Source organism: Culex pipiens, chromosome 1 (genome assembly GCF_016801865.2).
Source record: "Culex pipiens pallens isolate TS chromosome 1, TS_CPP_V2, whole genome shotgun sequence".
Taxonomy (NCBI): Eukaryota; Metazoa; Arthropoda; class Insecta; order Diptera; family Culicidae; genus Culex; species Culex pipiens.
Genome location: NC_068937.1, coordinates 102,553,744 through 102,579,820, shown reverse-complemented (window position 1 = coordinate 102,579,820; position 26,077 = coordinate 102,553,744). Strand labels below are relative to the sequence as shown.

Sequence of the window (26,077 nt, the reverse complement as noted above, 5' to 3'; positions counted from 1 at the left end):
CAAAAAGAATGTTGATCATTCAAGGCCAATACGAACCTTTTAAGAAATATTATACGTAGTTTGATGTGATAAAAATTGCCATATTGCGCTTGACCGCGTTCGGGGAAATGGCAATCAGGGAAATGACTAATCAGGGATATTACTAATCGGGTAAGTGGCATTCGGGATTGTGACCCATTCGAGAAAATGGCATTCGGGGATGTGGACGATTAGGGGAAATGGGAAATTCGGGTAAATGGAATTCGGGGAAATGACTATTAGGGGAAGTGTCTTTTCGGGGATGTGGCATTCGGAGAAATGTCCCTTCGGTAATATGAGTTTCGGGGAAATGTCATAGATTCTTTTTGGTACAGAAAAGTAGGCTGTTTCGTCGTTCAAGAATGACAGGAAAAGCAAGTAGTTTCACGACGGAATTGCAAAAAGAATTTTTGCCATTCCACTGCGAAACTGTCAACCTTTCTTGTCCTTCTGGAGAAACGAAACGGCCTACTTTTCCCTACCAAAAATAACAAAATGGAAAATTAAATGGGTGCTGAAAAGTTGAACTATTCAACAGTTGTATCGAAAAGTAAAATTTTCAATATTTTTTTTTTTTATTTGAACGGTGGATTTCCCGAGCATGGGTTAATAACAAGGGAAATGCGTAATAATACCTTTCTCTGGTATCAATACTAAATTTTGGTATTCCTGGACCCTTTAAAATTAGTCTTAAGGATTATGCAAGAGTAAAATACCAATTTAAGGTATTGTTTTGATATTGCAAAATTGCAGAATTTGTCAATGGTCGAACACCACATTTTGGTACTCTTTTGATATCACAGTATTTTATCAAATTCCTCTGAAACTATGGGAAAATTTTGACCAATTTTGACAAAATAATTAATTTTGATTAAATTGATGTCCCAAAGCGAATGCTTTCATTGAAAACCGGAAATTTCAAACTTGATTTTAAACATTTTTGATATACCCCCTAAAGAAATGACTTGAAATTGTGGAAAATTTTCTAAGTCAGGATGCCACATTTTGGTATTATTTTGGTATTGAAGTGTTTCATCAAATTCCTCTGAAACTATGGGAATTTTTTTATAAATTTTGACGAGATAAATAATTTTGCGCTAAAATGACTTGAAACCCAAAAATGTTAAAGCTGATTTTCATTTTTTTTATGTACCCACTAAGATTTTTTTTTAAATCGTTGAAATTTCTCTAAGTCGGGATTTAACTTTTGGAATAACATGGTTTGGTATTGTTGTGCCCTTCCACATACAAGACTTTGGTATGATTTCATGGTATTTTACCATCTATTACTGGGCAACCAAGGGCACATTTTGGTCTCTGTTATTTGCCCAAGTAATACCAAAATTTGGTATTCCCGTGTTATTTACCCCTGCTCGGGGTTACTTAACACATGGATTAAAGACATAAAATTCCATTAAAAAAGGGTTTCCTTTATTCAATTAATTCATAAAACAGAAATGAAAATTTAAATTTAAGTGACCTCCACACCAATTAAAACACTAGTACCTCTGAAATGATCACAAGGCCTGTTTAAATTGTAATTGATAAAATAATATCTCTTTTCAAAACGCTTTCAGCTGCAATTATTCATTTTTTTTCAAAGGGACCTTCCAAAAAAAGTGTCTACGTGGATTGTGGATGGTCCCAAAGTATTTATCCATGAAAAGTTGGGCCTGTCAAATGATGCATTTCAATGTCAGCAGAATGTCAACGAGTGAAAACTAATCATCTTAAACGAATAGATACAAAGTTGCAAAGATGCCAACCAACCTCACAACTCATTCATTTTCGGCACTCTCATTCCGCGCGCATTCCATTTCCCAGAAGGAAAAACGCAAATTTACGAGATGGAGAGAAAAACAACCGCCAAAACATCACCATCATCAGTAACGCCATTGTCATCACTCGTAGTCATGATCGTTGATGATGATCAACACCGGCACAGTAAAGTTTATCGTTGATTATCTACCCGTTGATGCTGCTGTTGATGATGATGATTGTTGCCGCAGTCGTAATTTTATTCGTTTTTTTCGTTTTCATCGGAAATGATGCCTGCCATCACACAACTACCACCACCACTCTCTGCCAGCCGGAATCATCGGAACGGCCTGAACCCCCCCGTTGGCCTGGCGCCCCGATCTCTGGAGCAGCCAGCATAGTCAAAACGAGAGCTCCGTTGAGAGGCCGCTGTTTTTTTTTTTTCGGGTGGAACACAACCACCAACTCCACACCACAATCATTAAAGTCCCCGGCGCGCCCGCGAAAAAAAGCCCCCAGCAGCCCCATTTGAATATACACAAGAGGCCGAGGCAGCGAACCGCGCAGATCGTACTCTTGTTTGACTTTGGCAGTCAGGCCCATTCACGTTCCGGCTTCCGCGCGACTCGGCCAACTCGCGTCTTGAACTCTTACACCCCGTTGATGTGCGGTGAGAACGGATTCCCGTAAAGTGTGACCCGTACGCCGTCGTAGTGGATGTTGTGGGATGGTACTTGAGTACAACAGCGGTGTCTAGTACTTGTACGGATTAGATCCAGGCCATAGCCGTTGATATCGGAGTGAAGTGGTGGCCCAGAATTTGAATAAACTTGAAAACGCAACAAAGACAAAGTTCAGTGCGTTGGTGTTTGTGTGCGACCATAGCTTTCGGGGAGTCAACCCCCAAACCGGGAAGAGAAGAGACCTCAGTGTTCCAAGTGTTGTCGTGCCAAACAGATGCGCAATGATGTACCTGTCCAGAAGTAGGTGTTCAGCTACGGCCATGCTGCTGTCATTCTCCGCGTTCCTGTTGCTAGTCGTGACCGTCCGGGGTCATGCCATCCCGGGTTCCGCCCTAACCCTCGTAGAACCCCCACAGCATGGCAACCTGCCGTACAGTGACAGTTCCAGTGCCAGTGAACCTTATCAACCGCAGCGCGACTCGCGACAAATGGATCTTGCGGAACCGCCGTACTCCGTGAGTGAAATTATCCGCAGCAAAAGGTGGAAACTGTCGCAAATTGTGCCGCCCGCCGCGAGTCAGGGCCGTAGTCGGATCAACAACAGGTCGATGACTCCGCTGGTGGACGAGCAGGGCCGGGAGCTACGCGATGAGGAACTGGAGGTCAACCGGCAGCTGGAGGAGCAGGATCAGTACGATCGGTACGATGTCGTTGGGGATGATTACAGCGACGATGGGGAAGAGCAGACGGCCTTGCAGGTGCGACGGTCGGGAACGGTGGTGAGCGCGGCGGAAGAGGACGACGATAGCATCTCGGGGGCGCTGGCGCGGGCGGCCCGGGGAACGGATATCGAGGAGTACTTTTGGAAATATGTTATCGATAGTGGTGAGTTATATTTGATGTAAAATCATGAGCTATTGTTCTTGTTCCACTATGAACATATCAAAACAAGACAGTTTGTGCGGGAGTTAGTTTTACCGCAAAAGAATTGCATTTCTATCAGCGTCATGATTGTGTTATCTTGTCACATTTGTACAATCTGTAATGAATTGTAGCCAACTTCCTTATATGAAAGAAATTTCGAACAATATCCATCTGAAGCCAGGAAAGCTTTAGTGTTTCTTTGATACAAGTACGTTGCTAGTACCAAAAAAAAAATGAAATATTATATAATATCAAATGAGATTTAAAAATAAGTACTTCAATCTCAAGCGGGATATACTTTTTGTGTACAAATCCTCTCGGGACCATTAACCTTGTTTTGCTAATGTAAAAAAAAACTTATTTATTTCAATTCAGTTTGTTTGCTTTAGTTTATCGAATAACATTTTTTAAGGACTACATGGGAGAGTGGGGATACTTGATTGCCTTGTTGTATTGCACTTAGCTCTCTCAAGATTATTGATTTTCTATAAGTTACAGTGAAACTATGCAACCTACACGTTTGTCTTCAAAATTTAACAAGTTTTATATGAAAAATATATGAAAACATTTTCGTATTTAGACAAAAATAGAGCATGATTACAAAAGTAGATAATTTTTGTTGAGAAATTATTTAACAAACTTTTCAATCTGCAGTAAGTCACCTTCGACTATGCTGAAGGAATCCATGTCAAATACACAGTTTTCTACAATTTTGTATGTTTAATTGACAGCAGAAAAGTCAGAGTTTTGTTGCCCTTTATTGGACCCCCTTAGTTTCTAGCTTTATTCTAGTAAAGTTCCATAAACCAACCTTATTACGACTTACTGAAGTTAAACTATCAGCCAAAAAGTTATGAGAAAGTTAATTCAATCATTAAAGAGACATGCTGATTTGCTGTGAAAATGCTAGTGGTCATGGCTGATTTCGGATGTCGAACTCAAAACGCTAATTTTTGCAAAAGTACAAATAAATGTCAGTCAACATTATTTTTATGCTGAACATGGCCGGGACCGTGGTGTAAGGGGTAAGCGTGATTGTCTCGATCCCAGACGGTCCCGGTGGCATTTTTCGAGACGAGATTTGTCTGATCACGCCTTCCGTCGGACGGGAAGTAAATGTTGGCCCCGGTCTAACCTAGAGGGTTAGGTTGGTAGCTCAGTCCAGGTGTAGGAGTCGTCTCCCTGGGTCCTGCCTCGGTGGATTCGCTGGTAGGCAGTTGGACTAACAATCCAAAGGTCGTCAGTTCAAATCCCGGGGTGGATGGAAGCTAAGGTGTAAAAAGAGGTTTGCAATTGCCTCAACAATCAAGCCTTCGGACTAGGGCGTCCAATTTTCCCGGGTTTTAAAATTCCCGGGAAACGGGAAAAATATTTTTGGAATCCCGGGAATTCCCGGCTTAAACACCGTAATATCAAAAGCTTAAACAATTTCGTTGAAACTGTCTAAAACAACAACACTTTAGATAAGTTTAGAATTTTAAGTTTTATATTAAAACATATTTTAAAAATTATCCCAAAGTCACTACCGCCAACTGGATATAATCGGGTCTACAGTCTGAATAGATACAGGAGATTTAGAGCAATAAATTTGGAAATTGGTTTACTAATTGTTTTGTAATATTCCTGTTGTAACTAAAATGAATCAAAACAATCAGAACATTATGTAAAAAATGGCTAAACCAGCAGTCTAAATTCCTTAATTTTGTCATAATTTGCTACAGATGCTTGTTTTTGATGAAATAATTAAATATGATTTTTCAAGTCAGGAATATACGAAAATATAATACCAATTCATTTTTAAATAAATAAAATTTAAAAGAAAATATTGAAAGCGCAAGGCATTTCGCGGTTCTGTAAACTAAATTTTTAGCAATTTTCCCTAACAAGCCAAATTAATGCTGATACATGCCGAATACAAATTTGAATGCTTTAAAATTCTTATCGAGTACTAAGTATTTAACTATTCATCTATTTCCACAACCAAGTCTGAATTTCCAAAACAAAGTTTGATTAGTTTTCAATTTCGGGAATTCCCGGGACAAAATTTAAAAATCCCGGGATTCGGAAATTCCCGGTTTTGGAAAAATCCCGGGATTTTTGTCCCGGGAATTCCCGGGATGGACGCACTACTTCGGACACTAAGTTTCGAGTAGGAATCTCGCAATCGTGAACGCCAAGGCAATGCTGTAGAGCGAATAATTTGATTTTGATTTTTTGATGCCAAATAAAAGATTTGGGGACAAATTTCCCAAGGAAATTGTAATTTTATTGATTAATAAAAAAAAAACTTTCAGAGAGTCCACTAAAGGAAAAGGGTATACAAATAGATATACAAAACAAACAGTTACTGTGAGGTTAAGTATGCTAGTCCTGAAAATTCTGCATTACATATACATTGTTTTGTTCAGGTTAAACATTTAAAACAATTAGTTTGGTCGCAATTTTGAGCCAAACATGTTGAACTTGTAGTGACAATGGGAAATCATACACAAAGAAGAATTTTAAATTGAATAACAACACAATAAGATATCAGATCTTTTTGAGGTCCTTATCTAGCCCAAAAAATTGGGAATGGTTGATTCAGTCCCCACTATGCGCAAAGTAATATTTTCCCCGGATTCTTGCAGAATTTTTAACCCTGGAGCTTGTTATTTTTTGTTATTTTTCAGATGGAGGAATATTCATATCGAGAAGTTCGACAGCTAGATTAGGGGAAATTCTCATCCAATATGCTGATTTTCACTATTTAAGGGGTTACATACATGTAGAAAATCACAAAATTTCATATTACAGAATTTTTTTTAAATCCACTTAAATGATGATTTTCAATCACTCCTGAAAGTTTCATGAAGATATTCAATGATTTAACTGAGTTAGAGACGATTTAAGCTCAGAATTTGCCATGCGCAAAGCCAACTGTCTAACTTTCTGAGCGTTTTTCTCTGAACACCAAGTTGATTTACGGGTGCCACGATATCTCGGGATAAGATAAACAAAATTGGCTGAAATTTTGGGTGAAGACTCCCAAGACATGTCTCGTGTGCATGACAAAGCCCGATTTTAAAATTTTAAATTTTAGAAAAATAAAAAAATCAAAAACTGGCGATTTTTTATATGAAAAACAGAAAAATATTTTTATCTTTTTTTTTAAATAAACTTTTTGAAAATCGGCCTTCGTCATGCACACGGGACCGGTTTAACGAGTCTTCACCAAAATTTTGAGCCGATTTGGTCGAAGCAATGTTGAGATATCGTGGCACCCGTTTTCTGAAACTGCTAACTTCAAATAGCTATATCTCGGCAATGATACAACCAAATGTCTTCAAATTTGTTTTGTTTATAGATGAAAATGTATATTTTAATGCCCTGAAAACAGATTTTGAAAAAAGTTTAATTGTGTGCTCAAACCGACCTCTGACATTTTTGCCGATTTACATGTATGTAACCCCTTAAATCACTTATTTTGTAAACTTTTAGATGTAAACTTGGTTGCTCACTTCGTATCAAGCTATTTATCACTCGATTACAGATGAAAACGATTTTTTTTGCAAGCTGTAATTGAACGTCATGATGAACGTCAATGAGCTGATATGCCAACATCACAGTCACGATGGAATTAGATGCTGTTTCCCTAGTTTTTCTTTAGAAATCAAAAACAGTGTTTTCTGAGATTTGTCACAACCTTGTATGACTTGAAGCTCATAGAGATATTACGATAGGGGAAAATTTATATACCATTCTAATAAGGGAAACAAAGGTTTCAAATATTTAACACCTGAGTAGTACCCTACGACTTCGCAATTGTCATTTTTTGTTTTGGATAAAACTTTGTTCATGCATTTCCGTTGTCATTGCCCTATAATTTTCAATTTCAGATTTAATTTTTTATTTTTTTAAGGCACTGAAAACCATTTTTTGAGTCATAGTGGTAAAAAATCTGGTTTGGGAGATATATTTTTTTAAATAGTGTAAAAATATCGAAAATCTTGACAAAAAAAATGTCAAAAATCTTTGTTTAGAATTATTCAGGTTTTTTTGCCTTTGAAAAAAATAATAATTTTAAAGCTGAAAAAAACCTATGATTTTTCCTCTGGAACATTGAAAATCGACAATGAGTTCTTGAGATACAGCTGAGCAGTTCTCTCAGATTTCGGTCATTCGATTTTTTTTTGTATTTTTTAATCCGACTGAAACTTTTTTGGTGCCTTCGGTATGCCCAAAGAAGCCATTTTGCATCATAAGTTTGTCCATATAATTTTCCATACAAACTTGGCAACTGTCCATACAAAAATGATGTATGAAAATTCAAAATTCTGTATCTTTTGAAGGAATTTTATAATCGATTTGGTGTCTTCGGCAAAGTTGTAGGTATGGATACGGACTACAATGGAAAAAAATGATACACGGTAAAAAAAATTTTGGTGATTTTTAATTTAACTTTTTATCACTAAAACTTGATTTGTAAAAAAACACTATTTTTAATTTTTTTAATTTTTTGATATGTTTTAGAGGACATTAAATGCCAACTTTTCAGAAATTCCAGGTTGTGCAAAAAATCTTTGAGCGAGTTATGAGTTTTTGAATCAATACTGTATTTTTCAAAAAATCAAAATATTGGCCGCAAAAATTTTTCAACTTCATTTTTCGATGTAAAATCAAATTTGCAATCAAAAAGTACTAAAGTGAAATTTTGATAAAATGCACCATTTTCAAGTAAAATCCATATTTAGGTGACTTTTTTGAAAATAGTCGCAGTAATTCATTTTTTTAAATTAGTGCATGTTTGCCCACTTTTGAAAAAAATATTTCTGAAAAGCTGGGCAAATCCTCTATATTTTGCTTTTTTGAACTTTGTTGATACGAAACTTAGTTGCTGAGATATTGCAATGCAAAGGTTTAAAAACATGAAAATTGATGTTTTCTAAGTCTCACCCAAACAACTCACAATTTTTTAATGTCGATATCTCAGCAACTAATGGTCCAATTTTCAATGTTAAAATATGAAATATTTGTGAAATTTTCCGATCTTTTCGAAAAAAATAATTCAGAGAAAAAATAGAGTTTTTTTGCAAATCAAGTTTTAGTGATAAAAAGTTAAATAAAAAATTACCAAATTTTTTTTTACCGTGTATCATTTCTTTCCAGTGTAGTCCGTAGTCATACCTACAACTTTGCCGAAGACACCAAATCGATCAAAAAATTCCTTCAAAAGATACAGATTTTTGAATTTTCATACATCATTTTTGTATGGACAGCTGCCAAGTTTGTATGGAAAATTATGTGGACAAACTAATGATGCAAAATGGCTTCTTTGGGCATACCGAAAGCACCAAAAAAGTTTCAGCCGGATTAAAAAATACAAAAATTAATATTGAAGAAAAAAGACCGATTTCGTAGAGAATTGCTCAGCTTCAGGAAGAATTCGAATCGATGCAAATGAATGTATATTTGTTTTACCTAATTAGCCTGTTATTTTCATCTGACAATATCTTGGAAACTTTTGATCCGATATTCAACGTTAAACATTCAAAGTTATGCGAAATTTTTCATATCGTTTCAATCAAAAATAGTTTTAAATTTTAAAATTATGCTTAACCTTTAAAATGGTCAAAATATAGATAATTTTCTTAATCTCATATTTTTCACCAAATTATCACACCGTCTTTGAACGACAAGCTCTAGAAGAATAAGGTGGAAATCAAACCCGCACCCCATAGCAAGGATCGTCAGCCAAAATCGCTAACCGCCATGCCACGTGGCTCTTCTTTGTCATTTTGTCTGCTGTGTGCTATCTTGTGACAACGACCATTTTGGTCGAAAATGAGTTAATGATGACGTTTTGCTAAGCTTTACAAACACTACAAGATGCTTTAACCCGATTTTGGAAACTCGCTTCCGTTACCCGGCTATCGCAATACACACTTGTGACATATACCAATTTATCACCAAAATGATTGTGCACACTTGTGACACGTCATACATGTTGTTGGAAAATGTGGAAATGAGTAATTCTCGCTGAAAGTGGACCACTATTTACACAAGGTGCTCAAAAATCAAAAGCAATGTACTTTTCCAATAGCCCCCACCAAGTTATGAATGAAACCATGTTTGGTTGGTTAAATTTGTCCTCACTTCGGCGCCACGAAGCTAAAACATTTTTTTAAATTGGTATTTTTGTGACTTAGACGCGTCCACAAAATTGCTCATAACTTTGCAAAAATTCAACGAACCCTTGATGTTTAGGGGTGTTTTGGAAAGGAAATGAGCAGAGCTTTCGAATGCACTTGTCAGAAAAATACCGTTCCATACATTTTTTAGCCACAAAACACCAATGTATTTTTAAAAGTCATTTTTGAAGGCCGGCGCCCCGCTTTATCAAAAAACTGACAAATCCATTCGAAAGCTGAGACGATTTCACATAAAGGACCAATAAATCTAAGGTGTATGTTCCTCCTATCTTTTTTAATCTAATTTTGATTCTGTAAGCGCAGCGCTCCGGTCGCATTTCGGGCACCCAAAATGTTGCAATTTGCTTGCCCCATTTTAAGGTTTTGTCAAAAAATATAGGTGCTCACTTTTTAAATGATAGTTTATTGTCCAAGGATCAAAATGCACTTTCGATAATTGACCAAAATTTATGTTTTTGGGTTCTTCTAGGCAATTTAATGTCGAAAAGTTGTTTTTTTTTACTTTTTTTTTGTAAAATGCTCACTTACAATTGGGTGGACTATTTTTCAGTAGAAATAATGAATGTAGCATGTAGGAAATTTCACCACGGAAATTTTTCTCTAAAAGAAAACGTAATTTTGATACTCCAGTGCCAAGATATTTTAGTTTAAGTGAGAAAAAAAGTGCCAATTTTACAAATTTCTCAGAATTAACAAGCACGGTCTATTATTTATATGCGGCATATGTTTTGGAGGCCAGAGTATGGTTTCTTATAGTTATTTTGGTCGCTGAATTCGGATCTGGAATCAAAATTTAGATAAGCAGTGAACAGTGATATTTTAGCCACGCTCAAATATTATTTGCATGTATTCCCCATAGCCTCTTAGGGATCGGCAGCCGAAGCCGCTAACCACCGCGCCACGAGGCCTCTCAAAACAATCAGAAGTTGAAAAAAAAACAATCTCCATAAAAAAATCCGTGAGTAAAATATCAATTAAAGGTGAGCGAAAGATGAAATATGACCGAATTCACTAGCGATTAAAATTACAGCATATTACCGCAAATAACTTTTGGGCGTGGCTCCAAATTTAACTGTTAATCTGAAATTTGATTCCAGATCCGAATTGAGCGACCAAAATAACTATAAGAAACCATACTCTGGCCTCCAAAACATATGCCGCATATAAATATAGACCGTGCTTGTTAATTCTGAGAAATTTGTAAAATTGGCACTTTTTTTTCTCACTTAAACTAAAATATCTTGGCACTGGAGTATCGAAATTACGTTTTCTTTTAGAGAAAAATTTCCGTGGTGAAATTTCCTACATGCTGCATTCATTATTTCTACTGAAAAAAGTCCAAAGTAAAAAAAAAACAAATTTTCGACATCAAATTGCCTAGAAGAACCCAAAAACATAAATATTGGTCAATTATCGAAAGTGCATTTTGATCCTTGGACAATAAACTATCATTTAAAAAGTGAGCACCTATATTTTTTGACAAAACCTTAAAATGGGGCAAGCAAATTGCAACATTTTGGGTGCCCGAAATGCGAACGGAGCGCTGCGCTCGCAGAATCAAAATTAGATTAAAAAAGATAGGAGGAACATACACCTTAGATTTATTGGTCCTTTATGTGAAATCGTCTCAGCTTTCGAATGGATTTGTCAGTTTTTTGATAAAGCGGGGCGCCGGCCTTCAAAAATGACTTTTAAAAATACATTGGTGTTTTGTGGCTTAAAACTGTATGGAACGGTATTTTTCTGACAAGTGCATTCGAAAGCTCTGCTCATTTCCTTTCCAAAACACCCCTAAACATCAAGGGTTCGTTGAATTTTTGCAAAGTTATGAGCAATTTTGTGGACGCGTCTAAGTCACAAAAATACCAATTTAAAAAAATGTTTTAGCTTCGTGGCGCCGAGGTGAGGACAAATTTAACCAACCAAACATGGTTTCATTCATAACTTGGTGGGGGCTATTGGAAAAGTACATTGCTTTTGATTTTTGAGCACCTTGTGTAAATAGTGGTCCACTTTCAGCGAGAATTACTCAAATGTTTTCTTGTTTTTCACAAATTTATGTTGATACACACTTTTTAAAGGCAATGCAATCTGTTGTTTTTGAAAATATACTGATAAAGTCGGTTAAACTATTGATGTAAGCCTATTTTAGTTTATATGGCAATTCTGTGCACACTTGTGACACGTAGTACAATTTTACTTTCCAAACACACTTGTGACACGTGCTTTTCATATTTTTGTTTACATAATTTACTGCATCTTTTAACTGGTGTAACCAAATTATATGAAACTTGGAGCGTTTGTTTAGCGATAGAATTCGAACCGTTTGTTTCAAAAAGTTTGACTCCATCATTCAAAGTTTTGAAATTATTTACCATCAAACTTTATAAATTGATTTTCCCGAAAAGTACTAAATGGTCGTTGTCACAAGATAGCACACAACAGACGATTGGTAAACAAACCGTTTTTCGATCCTTTCTCGTTCTATTTACGAATTAGGTCATATTCGAAAATGCTTTACAATGAATAATGAAAATTAGATTTGTTTTCATGATTCCTTAATCCACAACTAGGTTGGTGGTTGATCCCCATAAAGTATGACCAGGCCTCAATGTTGTAAAGAGGCTTCATTGGAAAAACTGATGATACCAAATATTTTTTTTATTATATAGGTAATGAACTAAGTTTAAATTAAAATGAAAAAAAGACAAAATGTTATGTCACAAAAAAACAAACAAATCACTTCTAAAATCAAAAGTTTTTCAAACCTTGAAACCATTTGATCAATAAAAATGTTTTTTGTTGTATTATTTGCTTACAACTTTCACCGTCACTGAAACAAAAGCCTCGCTGTAATTACGAGTCTCCATTACACCAAATGACGTCGAGTATGTAATGTGTGATTTCGTACGCATAATCTCCGTGAACCATCTTCAAACTTAAAATCACCTCAATTTACTCCAAAACACAAATGGATCGCTAACAAGCAGAATCACTGCACTGCGCAAAGTACCGCTTGTTTCATAAACCGTGAACACAAACAATCCCTCCCCAAGTTGACATAACCGCTCGGTCTCACTTTCAACTGGTCTGCCAATTTAAATTGATCCATCTCTCATCTCCATTCCACAGACATTTCAGCCTCCCTCGAGGATGACGACAACGACGACGACACAAACCCGGAGGCCCGTTTCAAGAAGAAGAAGAAGTTCCACCTGAAGCACAAGTACAAGAAGTTCCTGCTGCCGCTGCTGCTCGCGTACAAGCTCAAGTTCATGATGATGTTCCCGGCCCTGGTCGGTGGGCTCGCGCTGCTGGTCAAGGCCGCCGGTTTGGCCGGGTTCTTCTTCGCGCTGTTTGCGTCCGTCGTGAGTCTGCAAAAGTCTCACTAAGAGCCACCCCCACCCCCACCCCCAGAACGCCACCTTCGAACAACCACAGCCAACAACCCTGGCCATGGAGTATGACCCCAAAAATGAGGCGCTTCCCACGTCGAGGGAAATTGAGATGAGTGAGGATCGAGTGAGAGAGTGTTTGCGAGACAGCAATGAGAAAAGAGCTTCGGTGTACGAGTTATCAAACATCATTTTGCGGTGTTTCACAAATATGGACGAAAGAAAAAAGTAAGTCAACGAGCATATATCCCTTCTAACAGTTCGTCGTAATTGTGTATTTTAGACTAACATGAATAAATATTCCATTTTGTATGTTCCTCACTGTTCACTTGTGGTTCAGAGGTTAACAAAACTGGATTTTTTTTAAATTTCACATGAGATCTACTGAGGATACATTCCGGCGTGTCATCGTCACGAAATTTTTCACTTTTTTTCGAATTTGTGTCGTATGATATTAAAAACATAAAAAAATAATATAATTATGGATTAAAAATTAATTTTCCAAAGAAGTGACTATGGAAATCTAATTTTAAGTCGAATTTTCATTTGCTACATCGATTACTCCGTAGCAACGCCAGAGAATAGCAAAATTCCAACCCTTTTCGGTTTCATACAAATTCATAACTCATGTTTTAGTTATGATAAACAACTCCCATTGTTAATTAAGCTGCGATTGATAATTGGACCAATATATATATATATTTTTTTTTATTGCTCGACACATCACGTTTTTGTCACTGGAGAATGTGTCGATGGAATGTTTAATTTTTTTTTCTTTTTTTGCTGGCATACAGGGGCTTGTTCTGTCTTCGAATTGATTGTTAATTTTGCAATGCAAAATTTCAATAATTTTCTAAAACAAAACTTTTTCAAAAGTTAAATTAAGTTAGGATTGATTGGATGTGATTGTTAACAAAGTAATTTTTATTTGAATTATTATCTCTTTGTTAAGTGGTTTTTGTATGGAACCGACGAAGTGCAACTAAGATATAGTTTAAAAATAACACCAGAGTGTCAATAACTTGAGAAAGTCAATTTGACTTTTAGACTGGTTTGAAAGATATTTTCATTATCATTAATTGATCTGGATATAGTTATTGTACAGATAGGTGAGATCCAGCTTTGAGAAGGTGCATAAATATCACTTAAGTTATAATAAAATGGCCTTTTGATTACCTAACCAATTTTTTTTTATTTGCATTTATATTGTAAGGTTACACTGAAATAGAAAAAAGTACCAAATTCCTTAATTCTAGGAATTTTGCCTCCTTTTCTTATTAAGTAATAAAAAAAAACACAATTACTAGCTCTAGATTTAATTTTCAGAAGGTGGCAGTGCGTGGCCGAATGGTTACGCTGTCCGCTTTGTAAGCGGATGATTCTGGGTTCGATTCCCATCTGCTCCAACCTTCCATCGGATGAGGAAGTAAAATGTCGGTCCCGGCCTTGGTTGTTGTTAGGCCGTTAAGTCATGCCAGGTGTAGGAGTCGTCTCCATGCCATAAGTACAAACAACACACCAAACCAAGCCTACTCTGGTGGAATCGCTGGCGGCGGTTGGACTCGCAATCCAAAGGTCGTCAGCTCAAACACTGGGGTGGAAGGTTCCTTGGAGTAGAAAGAGGTCTGGGTGCTCTCCCCATTCAAGCCTTCGGACTCCAAGGTTCGAGCAGAAACTTGCAATAGAGACCACAAAAGAACCCGGGGGTCGTTAATGTGGATGGTTTGATTTGAAGGTCCATCTACATAGGAAACCCATGACTCATAGGTTGTTTTGAAAATTTACTCTATAGGCAAAAGGCAAAATTCATAGAACAAAGGATTTTTTTTTTGTTTCAGTGTATTTTTGTTTTTGGTTGCATAACGGCAATTCTTCTACCTCAAACCACTATCCTTTGCCTAGTTGCTGTTTTTCATATTTGTCCAGTAACTTTTTGCTGATTTTCATATTTTTTAAATTCAAGCTTAAACCATGCAGGCTTAGTGATTTTTCAAGCTCAAAAATATGTAATTTTCGCGGGGTCCATAATTCCAAGACACCAAATTTCACGGAGTATTCACGGAACGTGGAATTTTTTAAAATAACATGAAAATTTTGTGTTAAAAATACAGAAATAACATTTTAATACTTTATGTTTATAAATTGATGAATTAAATGTAGAGATTAAACACATTTTAAAACTTACAAAAAGACAAAATGCATAGCAAATGAAATTATGTATGGTGGAAAATAACTGCCAGCACTCTTTACACTTTATAATAATTTGATTCCGATTAAAAGTTTTGTGTTTGTCTGATTCAGCGATGGAATAATAATCATCAAAAGAAAATCTTTAGATGTTCATCAGGAGAAAAAAATCAGAAGGGAGCATGGCTCTCCTCTCTCGCGCACGAAAGATCGGTAAAAAGAATCTAAAAAAATCATCATCTTGATTATTTGGCGGAACATCTTTTACACTACTACACTTGCAAGTGTAACGTCACACGTCGAAAAATGGTGCTGACAAGAAAATTCACAAAAAATCATCAGCAGATTGATTTTCTTGGAGAATTTCGGGAGCGATTTTCTTTTGCGTGATTTGCCTCCTCTCTCTTTCGCGGGTGAAGAATGTTCGTAAGTGAAATTGATTTTCTCGCGATTATTCCATCCCTGGTCTGATTATTTTTTACTCTTTTATTTAGATAATCAGAATTTGTAATTTGTTGTTTTATTGGGCACGTCAACTTGTTAGCATAACACTTTAAATCAAGTCAAGGAAGAAACAACAGTAGGTTATAAAAGCAAATGTTGTATTTTTTTTAAATGTATGTTTTCTTTTTTAAATGCAAATGTTTAAAGCACACTATTCAATGGAAAACTATTATAAATAACATCAAAAAGGCTTTGTGGATGAAATACCTGTTGAAAGTATTGATTTAGGAAAATTGTTAAATTTAACGGGATTTCACGGAAATGTACAAATTTCACGAATTTCACGCTGTCCAAGAAATAGTTGAAATTCACTAACCTTAACAATAAGCTTAGAAGTTGTTGAGAGGCATGTCAAAATTGTTTGAATACTTATAAGAGATATTATTTAGAAACATGACCGAAGTAGAGCGTTCAATTTCCCAGGGGTAACAAATATCCCGGGAAATTTTAAATTGATTCTAATTAATATTTTACAACAAATTTGAAAGGATATTAACTTCAATGGTCAAATTAAGATTGAGATTTAAATTGGCTTCACTGTATGCAACTTCAAGAAATCATAGATTTTTTTTAATTTAATAAGCTGTCTCTCAAAGCGTACAATTAATTAATAAATGATCTCAGGTTTTTTTCAGAGAAATATTTTTTTTAACAAAGTGTTTGGACAGTGATTAAATTGAACCCATAATTTACAACCATTAAATTGCTTTTAAACTTGCCTCTGTGACCTGTTTAAGAGAGTGTGATTAATATTAACATTTACACATAAAGTTGAAATGAAATAAAAAAAAAATAATGCAGAAGTTCCGTTTTTATATAATTTTTCTGGAACTTTTTGTCAAATTTTTCCTGGAAAATCTAACTTTTTTTTACTTGAAACAACTCAATGTTTTCAGATATTTTGAGCTCTAAACTGTTACTTATTAAACTTCAATTAGCTATTTAAAATGAATTGAATAAATTCTGCTTGCACAATCCTATTTGAAGAATTTAAGGATATCAATCCAATTCTCAATTTTGACATGGCTAACAAAAAAAGTAAAAATCTAAATTTTACTTTGACGGGAAGTGGTTACACCAATTATTTTTCAAAACCTTACCTTAAATGTAATCGTTTATTTTTACTAAGCAAGATTTATTCTTCAGAAAGCAAAATGCAATATGCTACAAAAATTAATATTATTCTATAGAAATTAATTAATTCATATATTTTTTTCCAAAATTTTTGTCAACGTTATCACAACAAAGAGCATTAAAGCACTTATTTGAATGCTGAAAAGTTCAACTTTTCAGCACTTGTATTGCAAACTTAAACTTTTCAACACTGTTTTGGCTTTTGATTTGATTTGACAAATGTGCAATTTAATTCCAGACCCGATTCTGGTCATAAATTAGGTGTTGAAATAATATAGCTAATGCCATTTAATTTATCTGCGACAGATTAGTTCTCGCCTAATTTTTCAAAAGGTCCTTTGTACATAGGAAATCTATGGCACATTGAATAATGTTAAAAAAAACATGTAGAATTGTAATTTGTAATTTGTTGTTTTTTTCAGGGCTGCGGAGTCGGGTCATATTTTAAGCGACTCCGACTCCGACTCCGACTCCGGCTTTCTGAGTTAAGCCGACTCCGACTCCGACTCCGGCTCCGGCTTACCACAAATTGATGACTCCGGCTCCGACTCCGACTCCGGCCTTCCAACTCTAGCCGACTCCGACTCCGACTCCGACTCCAGCTTTCCACAAATTGTTGACTCCGGCTCCGACTCCGACTCCGACACCTAATCTGTATTTAAAATAATTAAAAAATTTCAATTAATTACATCACTCACATTTCAGTTCACACTAGCGCGAATAATACCGGGGTGACATTTATGTTCGGGGTGTTTAACAAAATTATACATACGAATTATTTATACAAACAGAATGATATGGAACCATACTAAGCTTGGTAGATAAGTGTTCGTTGTTCTATGTTACATGTTTTCAGCGTTATTGAAACAAAAATCATAAATATCTTCAGATTTAAACGCATTTTCTGCACAACAATTTTCTAACTAAATTTAAATTTTGTTGTTTGAAAAATTGGAACTTTTTATTTAACTTCTTTAATTTTTTTAAAGTTTATATGCTAGCTACACTAATTTTTAACTGTTTTTTTTAAATGAAATATTAAAAGAAAGTTAACCTTCATGATCGAATTGACATATAAAATCCATTTGGATAATTTTAGGCTGAAATTTTAAAGAAACACAGTAACTATCAAAGATACGCTGGTTTTGAAATAGACAATTTTTAAAATCACTATTTTTTAAAGCTCTTTTGAATTTATTTCAGACGACGTTTATGGAAATTGTGTGATCCAGCCCAGTACACACTTTAAACATATAAATCATGAGAAAATTCTAATATTTGAAAAAAAAAATTAAATTATATCAATTATATCACCCCGATTTAAGGTATTTAAAAAAAATTAGACTTGTTCAACGATATTATTTAAGGATCCACTACACGCAAACAGTTTTTGCTTCGAGTTTTTTACGGAAATTGTCATAACTCTGAATAGCAAACAGTTAGAGTCCCACTTTTTGTATTAAGTCCTGTAGAAAAGTTATGCAAAGTTTACAAGACCTAAACTGATCTGATTGTTTCAATAGTTTCTTCAAAAAGCAAAAAAAAAACTTGTGAAAATTGTGTTAACTTTGCATAACATTTCTACAGGCCCTAATACAAAAAGTGGGACTCTAACTGTTTTCCTTTCAGAGTTATGACAATTTCCGTAAAAAAATCGAAGCAAAAAATGTTCGCGTGTAGTGGATCCTTAAGGATCAACACTTTAAGAGAAATTGTAAACATTGAGGTAATCGATATATCTAATCAATTCAATGATTATTTCAAAATTAGTTGCAACTTATTTTCGATATTTTTTATTTGTTTTAAATGTTTTCAGCACGGCACTTTGGTTTATTTTTATTTACATACAAAATGAGCATGTTGCGGTCCAAGTAGTAGATTGATATAATAGTTGATAATTTATTAGTATAGTTATAATGTCAATTTTACAAATGTTACATTTTTTTTTTCGTTAAGTTCTGATAGTGAACCTTTATTTTCCTAATAACAAAAAGGATCTACTTAAAACCTTAGCAATTCTATGGTAATATATTGTCAATTAGTTGAATTAAAAGTTTGCAAAATTAAGTTTGGATAAGTTTTACATAGAATTTCCAGAGTTATATAAACTTTTATACTAAGAAGTTAGTAAACTTTATACTCAATCCAAATTATTTTTTTAATCGGTCAAAGATGCCTATTTGGAGTTGGAAGGCTGGATTTATGGTGATTTGTCAACAAATAACTTTATTTATGTTAATTTTTCGAAAGGTGCACAAACCTTTTTTGTACCTTTTTTGATTTTTGCAATAGTATTTGTTTTAGAACTTTTTATAGAAATCATCTTTTCATGAGCTTGTAGCAAAATGTTCGGCATGAGTTTCTGTACAAAAAGTAGTACTAGGTTTTTGTCAAACTTTAAATTGTTTACATGTTTTATCACAAAATGTGCACAGGGCCCAAGGGGTGTAAATACTTTTTTTTACATACTCTAAAAACAAGCAAAAAGAGACAATAAAGAACCATTTTAATTTGTTTTAATTTTTTGACTACACAGCCACAATTGTTAACTATTTTATGAGTTATGACACTATAGTAAAGTGTATGCAAGCATTGACAAGAGAGGATTAACAGATTATCATTCTCCGATATTAGTGAAATAACACAATAAGAGCTTTCCAATCACAATAGAAATGCTTCGAAAACATAATGACATCTGATAAATATCTTGATCCAAAAAATAAATTGATTATAAAAATGTCAACGCAGTGCACGCGATTCAATAAATAAATTAAAAAAAATGAGAATTAACCTGAATTATAACAAATATTGAACAATAAATAAGTTCATAAATTATAAAAAATATTTTGATAACTCCGACTCCAGCTCCGACTCCGGGTCATTCAGAAATCTACGACTCCGGCTCCGACTCCGACTCCAGCTCATAAAATTTAGCCGACTCCGACTCCGACTCCGACTCCAGCTATTCGAGTTTTGACGACTCCGACTCCGACTCCGACTCCAGGTCCCCAAAAAGACCCGACTCCACCGACTCCGGCTCCGACTCCGACTCCGACTCCACAGCCCTGGTTTTTTTGATAGCCTGTTCAAAGCCTGTTAGTATAAACTGTGCAGCAGGTCAAGGAGTTATTATTTAAAAGCGAAAAGAAATTTGTGCAGTTTCGTTAGACTAAAGAAAATATTTGACTATGACAAACAAACTAACAAACTCGCACTTTTTTGCCAACTCGCAAACATACCAAAATGTATGCAGGCAAACTGTCAAAAAATTCTATTTGGTTTGTTTGTCATAGTCTTATACCTCCTTGAGCTTACAAATAAATTGTTATATCATTTGAAATTAAGTATAATTTTTGATTTATTTTCTCAGCACAATATCGAACGTTATTTGTTGCGACTCTAAAGAGCATTTCTGATCCTAACCCTAACCTTACCGAAAATGAAAAAACACAACTTCAAACCTTCCAGACCGCGCATGGCTGACCACGGAGTGAAATGCTAAACTTTCGCATTTGTCTAATGAGCGTTTATGTTTTTCTTTTGTTTTGTTTCGTAGGTCTGATCGTGGCACGCGTAACGAGGAGCGCGCGATGGGAGCGAGCTTTGAAAGAGGAGAAGAGAAGCGAGAAGAGGAGCGTCGAAGCTCACGCGACGGAGGAGAAATGTGAGCCAGCGAGCGTGAAATTGAGACGACCTTGATTGTGCGAGCAGTCAGTCAGCGGCAAGAAGAAGAAGAAGAAGCAAAATCGCACCGTAATGAATGATGGCAAAATACTCAACCGAATTTAGTGCTACAGTTTGGACTTTATTTATTTATTTTCTTTCATTTCTTTTGTTGTTTTCTGTGAAGCCTCTTTTTTGTTGTTTTATCCTTTTGTTTTGCTCGAGAGTTGATTTATTGAATGTTTGTGTTGGATAGATCACATCGGAGAGGAAACACTTACACGAACGATGGTCACGACGTAATTGTTGATATAGTTTGTATAAACCATAAGTAATTTATTGATGATGTTATTTAAAAAACGGAAATGAAAAGCTGATGACCATATAAATGTAGATAAAAGTTGTTTTAAAAACCATACACTTGATTTGAGAACATTACTGCATCCGAAACTCCTTGAATTTAAACAAATGTTATTTGCCGTCAGCGGGGTTGAGATAAGTTGCGGTTATGGCAACTTCTCATATTAAAATCAATCAAACTTAATAAATTAATGGGTCACTAAAAGGTCAGACCGAGCCACGTAGCCCAGTGGTAACGCTTCCGCCTCGTAAGCGGTAGATCGGGGTTCAAATCCCGGCTCGGACCAACACAACTGGTGATCTTTTCCCTTCTGGAATCGATTGCTTAGTAAAGGGAAGGTAGTGTATCGTCACAAACTGGACCTTATCACGACACCTTAGGGAGGCGACCTATGGAATGTTAACATTAACCTTAATATGTTAACATTAAGTTGAGAATGAAACTGCCACTGAATCCGCTTTGTAAATGCCGGCCCCGATACTCTTCAAGGGTGTTCCCCTCAGGAACTGGGAAAGATTTACTTTTTACTTTTAAAAGGTCACAAAATAAATTGCATCTGGCATCAAACATGGTTATTGGTACGGAACCAACTAAACCAAAAACATTCGGCTTAAACAAAAAATATGAATATCACTTAAGTAGTTAAACATGAGACAGGTTTGCCAGATCTTCTAAATTATAAAATCGTCTTAAATAACCTATCCAACGGTTCAACAGATAAGTGAGTTCCGGCTTTAAAAAAAAAATGAAATATTACAAGACCATACGGGTCTGAAAGGCAACCACTATATATATTTATTTAACACAGTCATTTATTTTTCGCACAGACTTGTTTACAGGTTCTCACTCTGGACTCTTATACAACGTGCAGTAGAGTGCAAGTTCAAAAGCACTTCCGAGCTCATTATCCACCCAGAAGGAGATGTTTTTCACAATCTTGTTCAACACTTCCAAAATCCACATTTTTTTTCAGAAATGGCACCTGCAGGAACATGGTCAATAAACTAAAAAAAAAAAAACATTATAATTTACCGTGCTCCCAAAATCTGGACTGCAAAATTTATCACCTGCTTTGCTGCAGGATTTCAAGCTCTGAGCTGGGCCTAGCACAATTTCTCGAGACGGTTCAAGCAGTTCTTCCATCACCAGCACGATGTTCGGAAGATAATCGAGCTGCCTCTGGACACATCGCTCAACCAACTTTGTAACATTGGCGAATATTTGTTTTGTTTTGTCATAATCCGTTTTTTAGTAACGATGTATAGCTGGAGAAAATGGTAGCATTCAAGTTCGTCACAGCGTTGTCGAGTTCTTTAACACATTGTGCTACTTTGTCCTTTACTTGTGTGGCAAGTTTGTCGAAATTGGTTTTAGCATTCAATTTATTGATTTCTTTTTCGCAAAGTTTCAAGCTTTTTACAAACGATTGAACAAATCCTCCCAAATCAATAATCATTGTGTTTAAAACCTTCAGACAATTTTTAACAACAGCTCTAGCTTCAACTTGCTTTATAACAGCCCCACCTTTTGCCGTTTCAGGACGTAAAGCATTCCAAATGCTTTAAATGCTTGTGTTCATCGCCTTCCAAATTTTACGTTTTAATACTGCATTCTCCTTGCCATATTCATTTTCCAGAACATTGCCTAAATATTGCATATTTACCATTTGGGTTTTCACAACATCGATCTTCATAAAGGTTTTGCTGACAATATTCGACACGAGTATCAGCAGCAATCAGACTATAAGCAAATAATAATACAAGTCATCAGTTTCAAATGGCTTTGTAATCGATTCATTTGATTGCATTCTTGTATTATAGGTCTAACCTAGAGGTTGGGTCGTTAGATCTCTCCAGGTGTAGAAGTCGTCTCCCAGAGTCCTGTCTCGGTGATGTCGCTGCTAGGCAGTTGGGCTCACAATCCAAAGGTCGTCAGTTCGAATCCCGGGGTGGATGGAAGCTTAGGTGTAAAAAGAGGTTTGCATTTGCTTCAACAATCAAGCCTTCGTACGCCTAGTTTCAAGTAGGAATCTCGCAATCGGCAGTTCTGTAGGGCGAACAATTTATTTATTTATTTAATTTGTATTATTCAGTACACTACACCCAAAGTTAAAGAACGAGGGGATAGTCCTCACGAAAAGAAACGTGAGTAAAGTGCTAATTTGCGAGAGTATAGTCCTCTCGCGTGTTCATTCGTTCATTGGAACAGTTCATCCTATTGAGTGGCCTATATGGACAAATGACCGCCACTTAGTCACCGAACCATGGTGGCCCATACGGCAAAGGCACGATTCAATATGCCGAAGGTCTTGGGTTCGAGTCACGGTACCGGTACTTTTTTTTTTTTTGATAGATGAACTTTTTTTGAAGATGAACCCATGAGTAAAGTACTCTCGGTAATTTCTGGACATATCCTCTCAGTCCGCACACAGTACCATTTTACTACCAAATCGTGCTCTTTATCCTCTCGTTTACCGATGCCCAGTTCTGGGTGTATAAGATTTTTTTTATCGAACTCGATAAAGTTATATTTTGGTATGAGAAATTAGTTCACATGCAGGTAAAGTCCACATGGTTTATGAATGCGTCCATCCCGGGAATTCCCGGGACAAAAATCCCGGGATTTTTCCAAAACCGGGAATTCACAAATTCCGGGATTTTTTATAATTTGTCCCGGGAATTCCCGAAATTTGAATAAAAAAAAACAAATTTTGATCTGGAAATTCTGATTTGGTTGTCAAAATAGTTGAACAGTTCAATACAGTCATCCCACATATTCGGAACACATTTGTGATGATTTGTCAATAGCATTCCAAATGCATCTTTTCACTAGTAAAAGTAGAACAAAAATTTGCGTTTCAAGACTATTTTATACGGAGCAGCAAAACACCGCCTCCAAATTGTCTGTTCCATAATTGTGGGATGTTATTGTACCTGAATTAAACTGATATTTTCACAAAAAAATGTTATCAGACCATTCATAAATCATAACTAAGCTTAGTCATTATTTTGTAAAAAATAGGTACTCCAGGAGAGAACCAAAGTTTGTTTACAGCCGTAAGAAAAAAGTGTTCCGAATTTGTGGATTTCAAGGGTCAATGTTTACTTCGAAAATTTGATAAAACGTAAAAAAATACAGTCCGTCAATACATCAATCGAAAGATCACAAGAAAAGCTTTCACATGAAGGTAAAAGCAAATTATTATGTTCAACTATCGATTTGCTATGATTTTTTGAACATTGGCCGATCTGTAAACTGTTCCGAATATGAGGGATGACTGTACCTCATAATCGATAATAATTTTAAAGCATTATAATTTGTATTCGACATATATCGACAAAATTTTAGCTAACCGATCTGCTTTAAATATTCCTATTTGATTTTATATTTTTTTAAATGATTTAAATATTTACGTTTTTTTATGATATAAAATTTAGAAAAAAAAAAATCAAATTATTTTTCATTGATTTCATTGAAAATCGGACCATTAGTGGCTGAGATATCGACATTAGAAAATGGTTGGTTGTTTGGGTGAGACTTATAAAACTTCAACTTTCCTGTTCCAATGTCTCTCAGACAATTTTACAGCAAATTTTCTGAACTCTTCAAAAATATATTTTTGAAGATGTTCACTCACGGTCACTATTTTTAAAAATACAATGTCTCTTAGAAAATTTTATAGCAAATTTTCTGAACTATTCAAAAAAAAATTTTTGAAAATGGTCACTCATGGTCACTATTTAACTGCAAATATTTCGCTAAAATCAAACTTTTGGTGGCTATATCTTGAAAGCGAAGCCCCTTATTAAAAAAAATTATGAAGTATTTTTCGATTGCAAATTTAATTTTACATAAAAAAAATTATGTCAAATTTATTTTTGTATAAACTTTCGATATTTTCCAAAAAGCACTATTTTTTCAAAAAATCATAACTCGGCGGCAGATTTTTTGACCATACTTCTTTATCGCTCAAAAGTTGCGGGTTTTTGTCCTCTAAAACATATCAGAAAAATCTCGAAAATCAAAAAATACGTATTTTGGGAATTTGAGTTTTTGTGAAAAAAAAGTTACTAAAAAATCGGCAATTTTTTTTCGTGTACCTACTTTTGATTGATTGATCAGAAAATTCACACAAAAGGTACAAATGTTTGAATGTTTACGTACCATTTTTGTATGGACAGCTGCCAAAATTGTATGGAGACTTTTTTGACGTAAGCCAAATCAAAAAATACAAAAAATAAAAATGATTGAAATCGGCCGATTGCGTAGAGAATTGCTCATATCTAACTTTGGCAGTTTTGTGGTGTAACAGTTTGTTAATTAATTTCTCTGAAACTATGGAGAAATAAAATAATCATTGGAAATGAAAAAAATTAAAGTCATTTTATTATTATTGACATACCCTCAATGAATTTTGTAAATTTTTTGTTGGTCGAGGTATCAAATTTGTTTTTTTTTGTGATATTTATTTTTTTCTGAATTTCTTAGCAACATGACTAGCTTCGCAAGTAGCACTCATAACTTGGCGACTGTTGAATAATGACAGTTGTTTTTGATCAACATACGAGAAAAAATCTCAACATTAGTTAAATAACAGTTTGTTAAGCTACTTTTGATGGAAACTTGCTTGTTCACTCCCAATTGAGGTATTTATCACTTGATATCAAAACGCTTTTTATGAGCTGCAATTGAACGTCAAAGTGCTGATATGCCAAGATGCTTCCCTCCTTATCCTCGAAAACAGTTTGTTGAATAAGAACAATATTGCACTGTTTATTTCACTGCTCATCTAACATTGTCATGTGACGGCATCTTCTGCAAAATGGGCGTGGCCAATCATTCTATTAATAACCTTAGGTTTTCTCGCATTGTTACATGAATGTTAGCGGAGAACTGTTTATAAAACTGATAATTAACATACATATTCAACTTGACATTGCATATTGTTAGGTGGTGTAATTTGTACGTGAGGAATTTAGAGTATATATAATGTTTATTTATCGAAGATTGCAATAAATTTATAAATCACTCCGATTTTCAATATCACTCCGTGGTACGGTAATCGAAATGACAGTTGAAATGGTTTGTTCTAACAAAGTTATATAATGGAGTTATAAAAACTGACATGAAACAAACGTATAAAACTTCGATTACACTGTTGGAGTTAAGTTCTATAGCTCACTACTATATAACAAAGCTGACAGCAGCCTTCTTATTGACGATTAGGCCAGCTTATTTACTATGAAGCCCCGTGGAGCGATG

At 35.1% G+C, this 26,077-nt stretch overlaps 2 protein-coding genes across 2 annotated transcripts in view; one reads left to right on the top strand and one right to left on the bottom strand.

Moving 5' to 3' along the window:
- Nucleotides 1-2,324: 2,324 nt before the first annotated feature.
- On the top strand, nt 2,325-20,870 carry LOC120430908 (uncharacterized). The gene is made up of 3 exons (XM_039596030.2): nt 2,325-3,344; nt 12,704-13,194; nt 20,348-20,870. Exons 1-2 carry the CDS (start codon nt 2,741-2,743, stop codon nt 12,961-12,963), a joined length of 864 nt encoding a protein of 287 aa, XP_039451964.1. The 5' UTR covers nt 2,325-2,740; the 3' UTR covers nt 12,964-13,194; nt 20,348-20,870.
- Nucleotides 20,871-26,037: 5,167 nt separating this feature from the next.
- LOC128092355 (titin homolog) overlaps nt 26,038-26,077 on the bottom strand; it is a 15,431-nt gene continuing 15,391 nt past the window's right edge. The window contains exon 3 of the mRNA XM_052706010.1: nt 26,038-26,077. This exon is cut by the window's right edge and continues 17 nt beyond it. Coding sequence (XP_052561970.1) covers nt 26,038-26,077 — 40 coding nt within the window.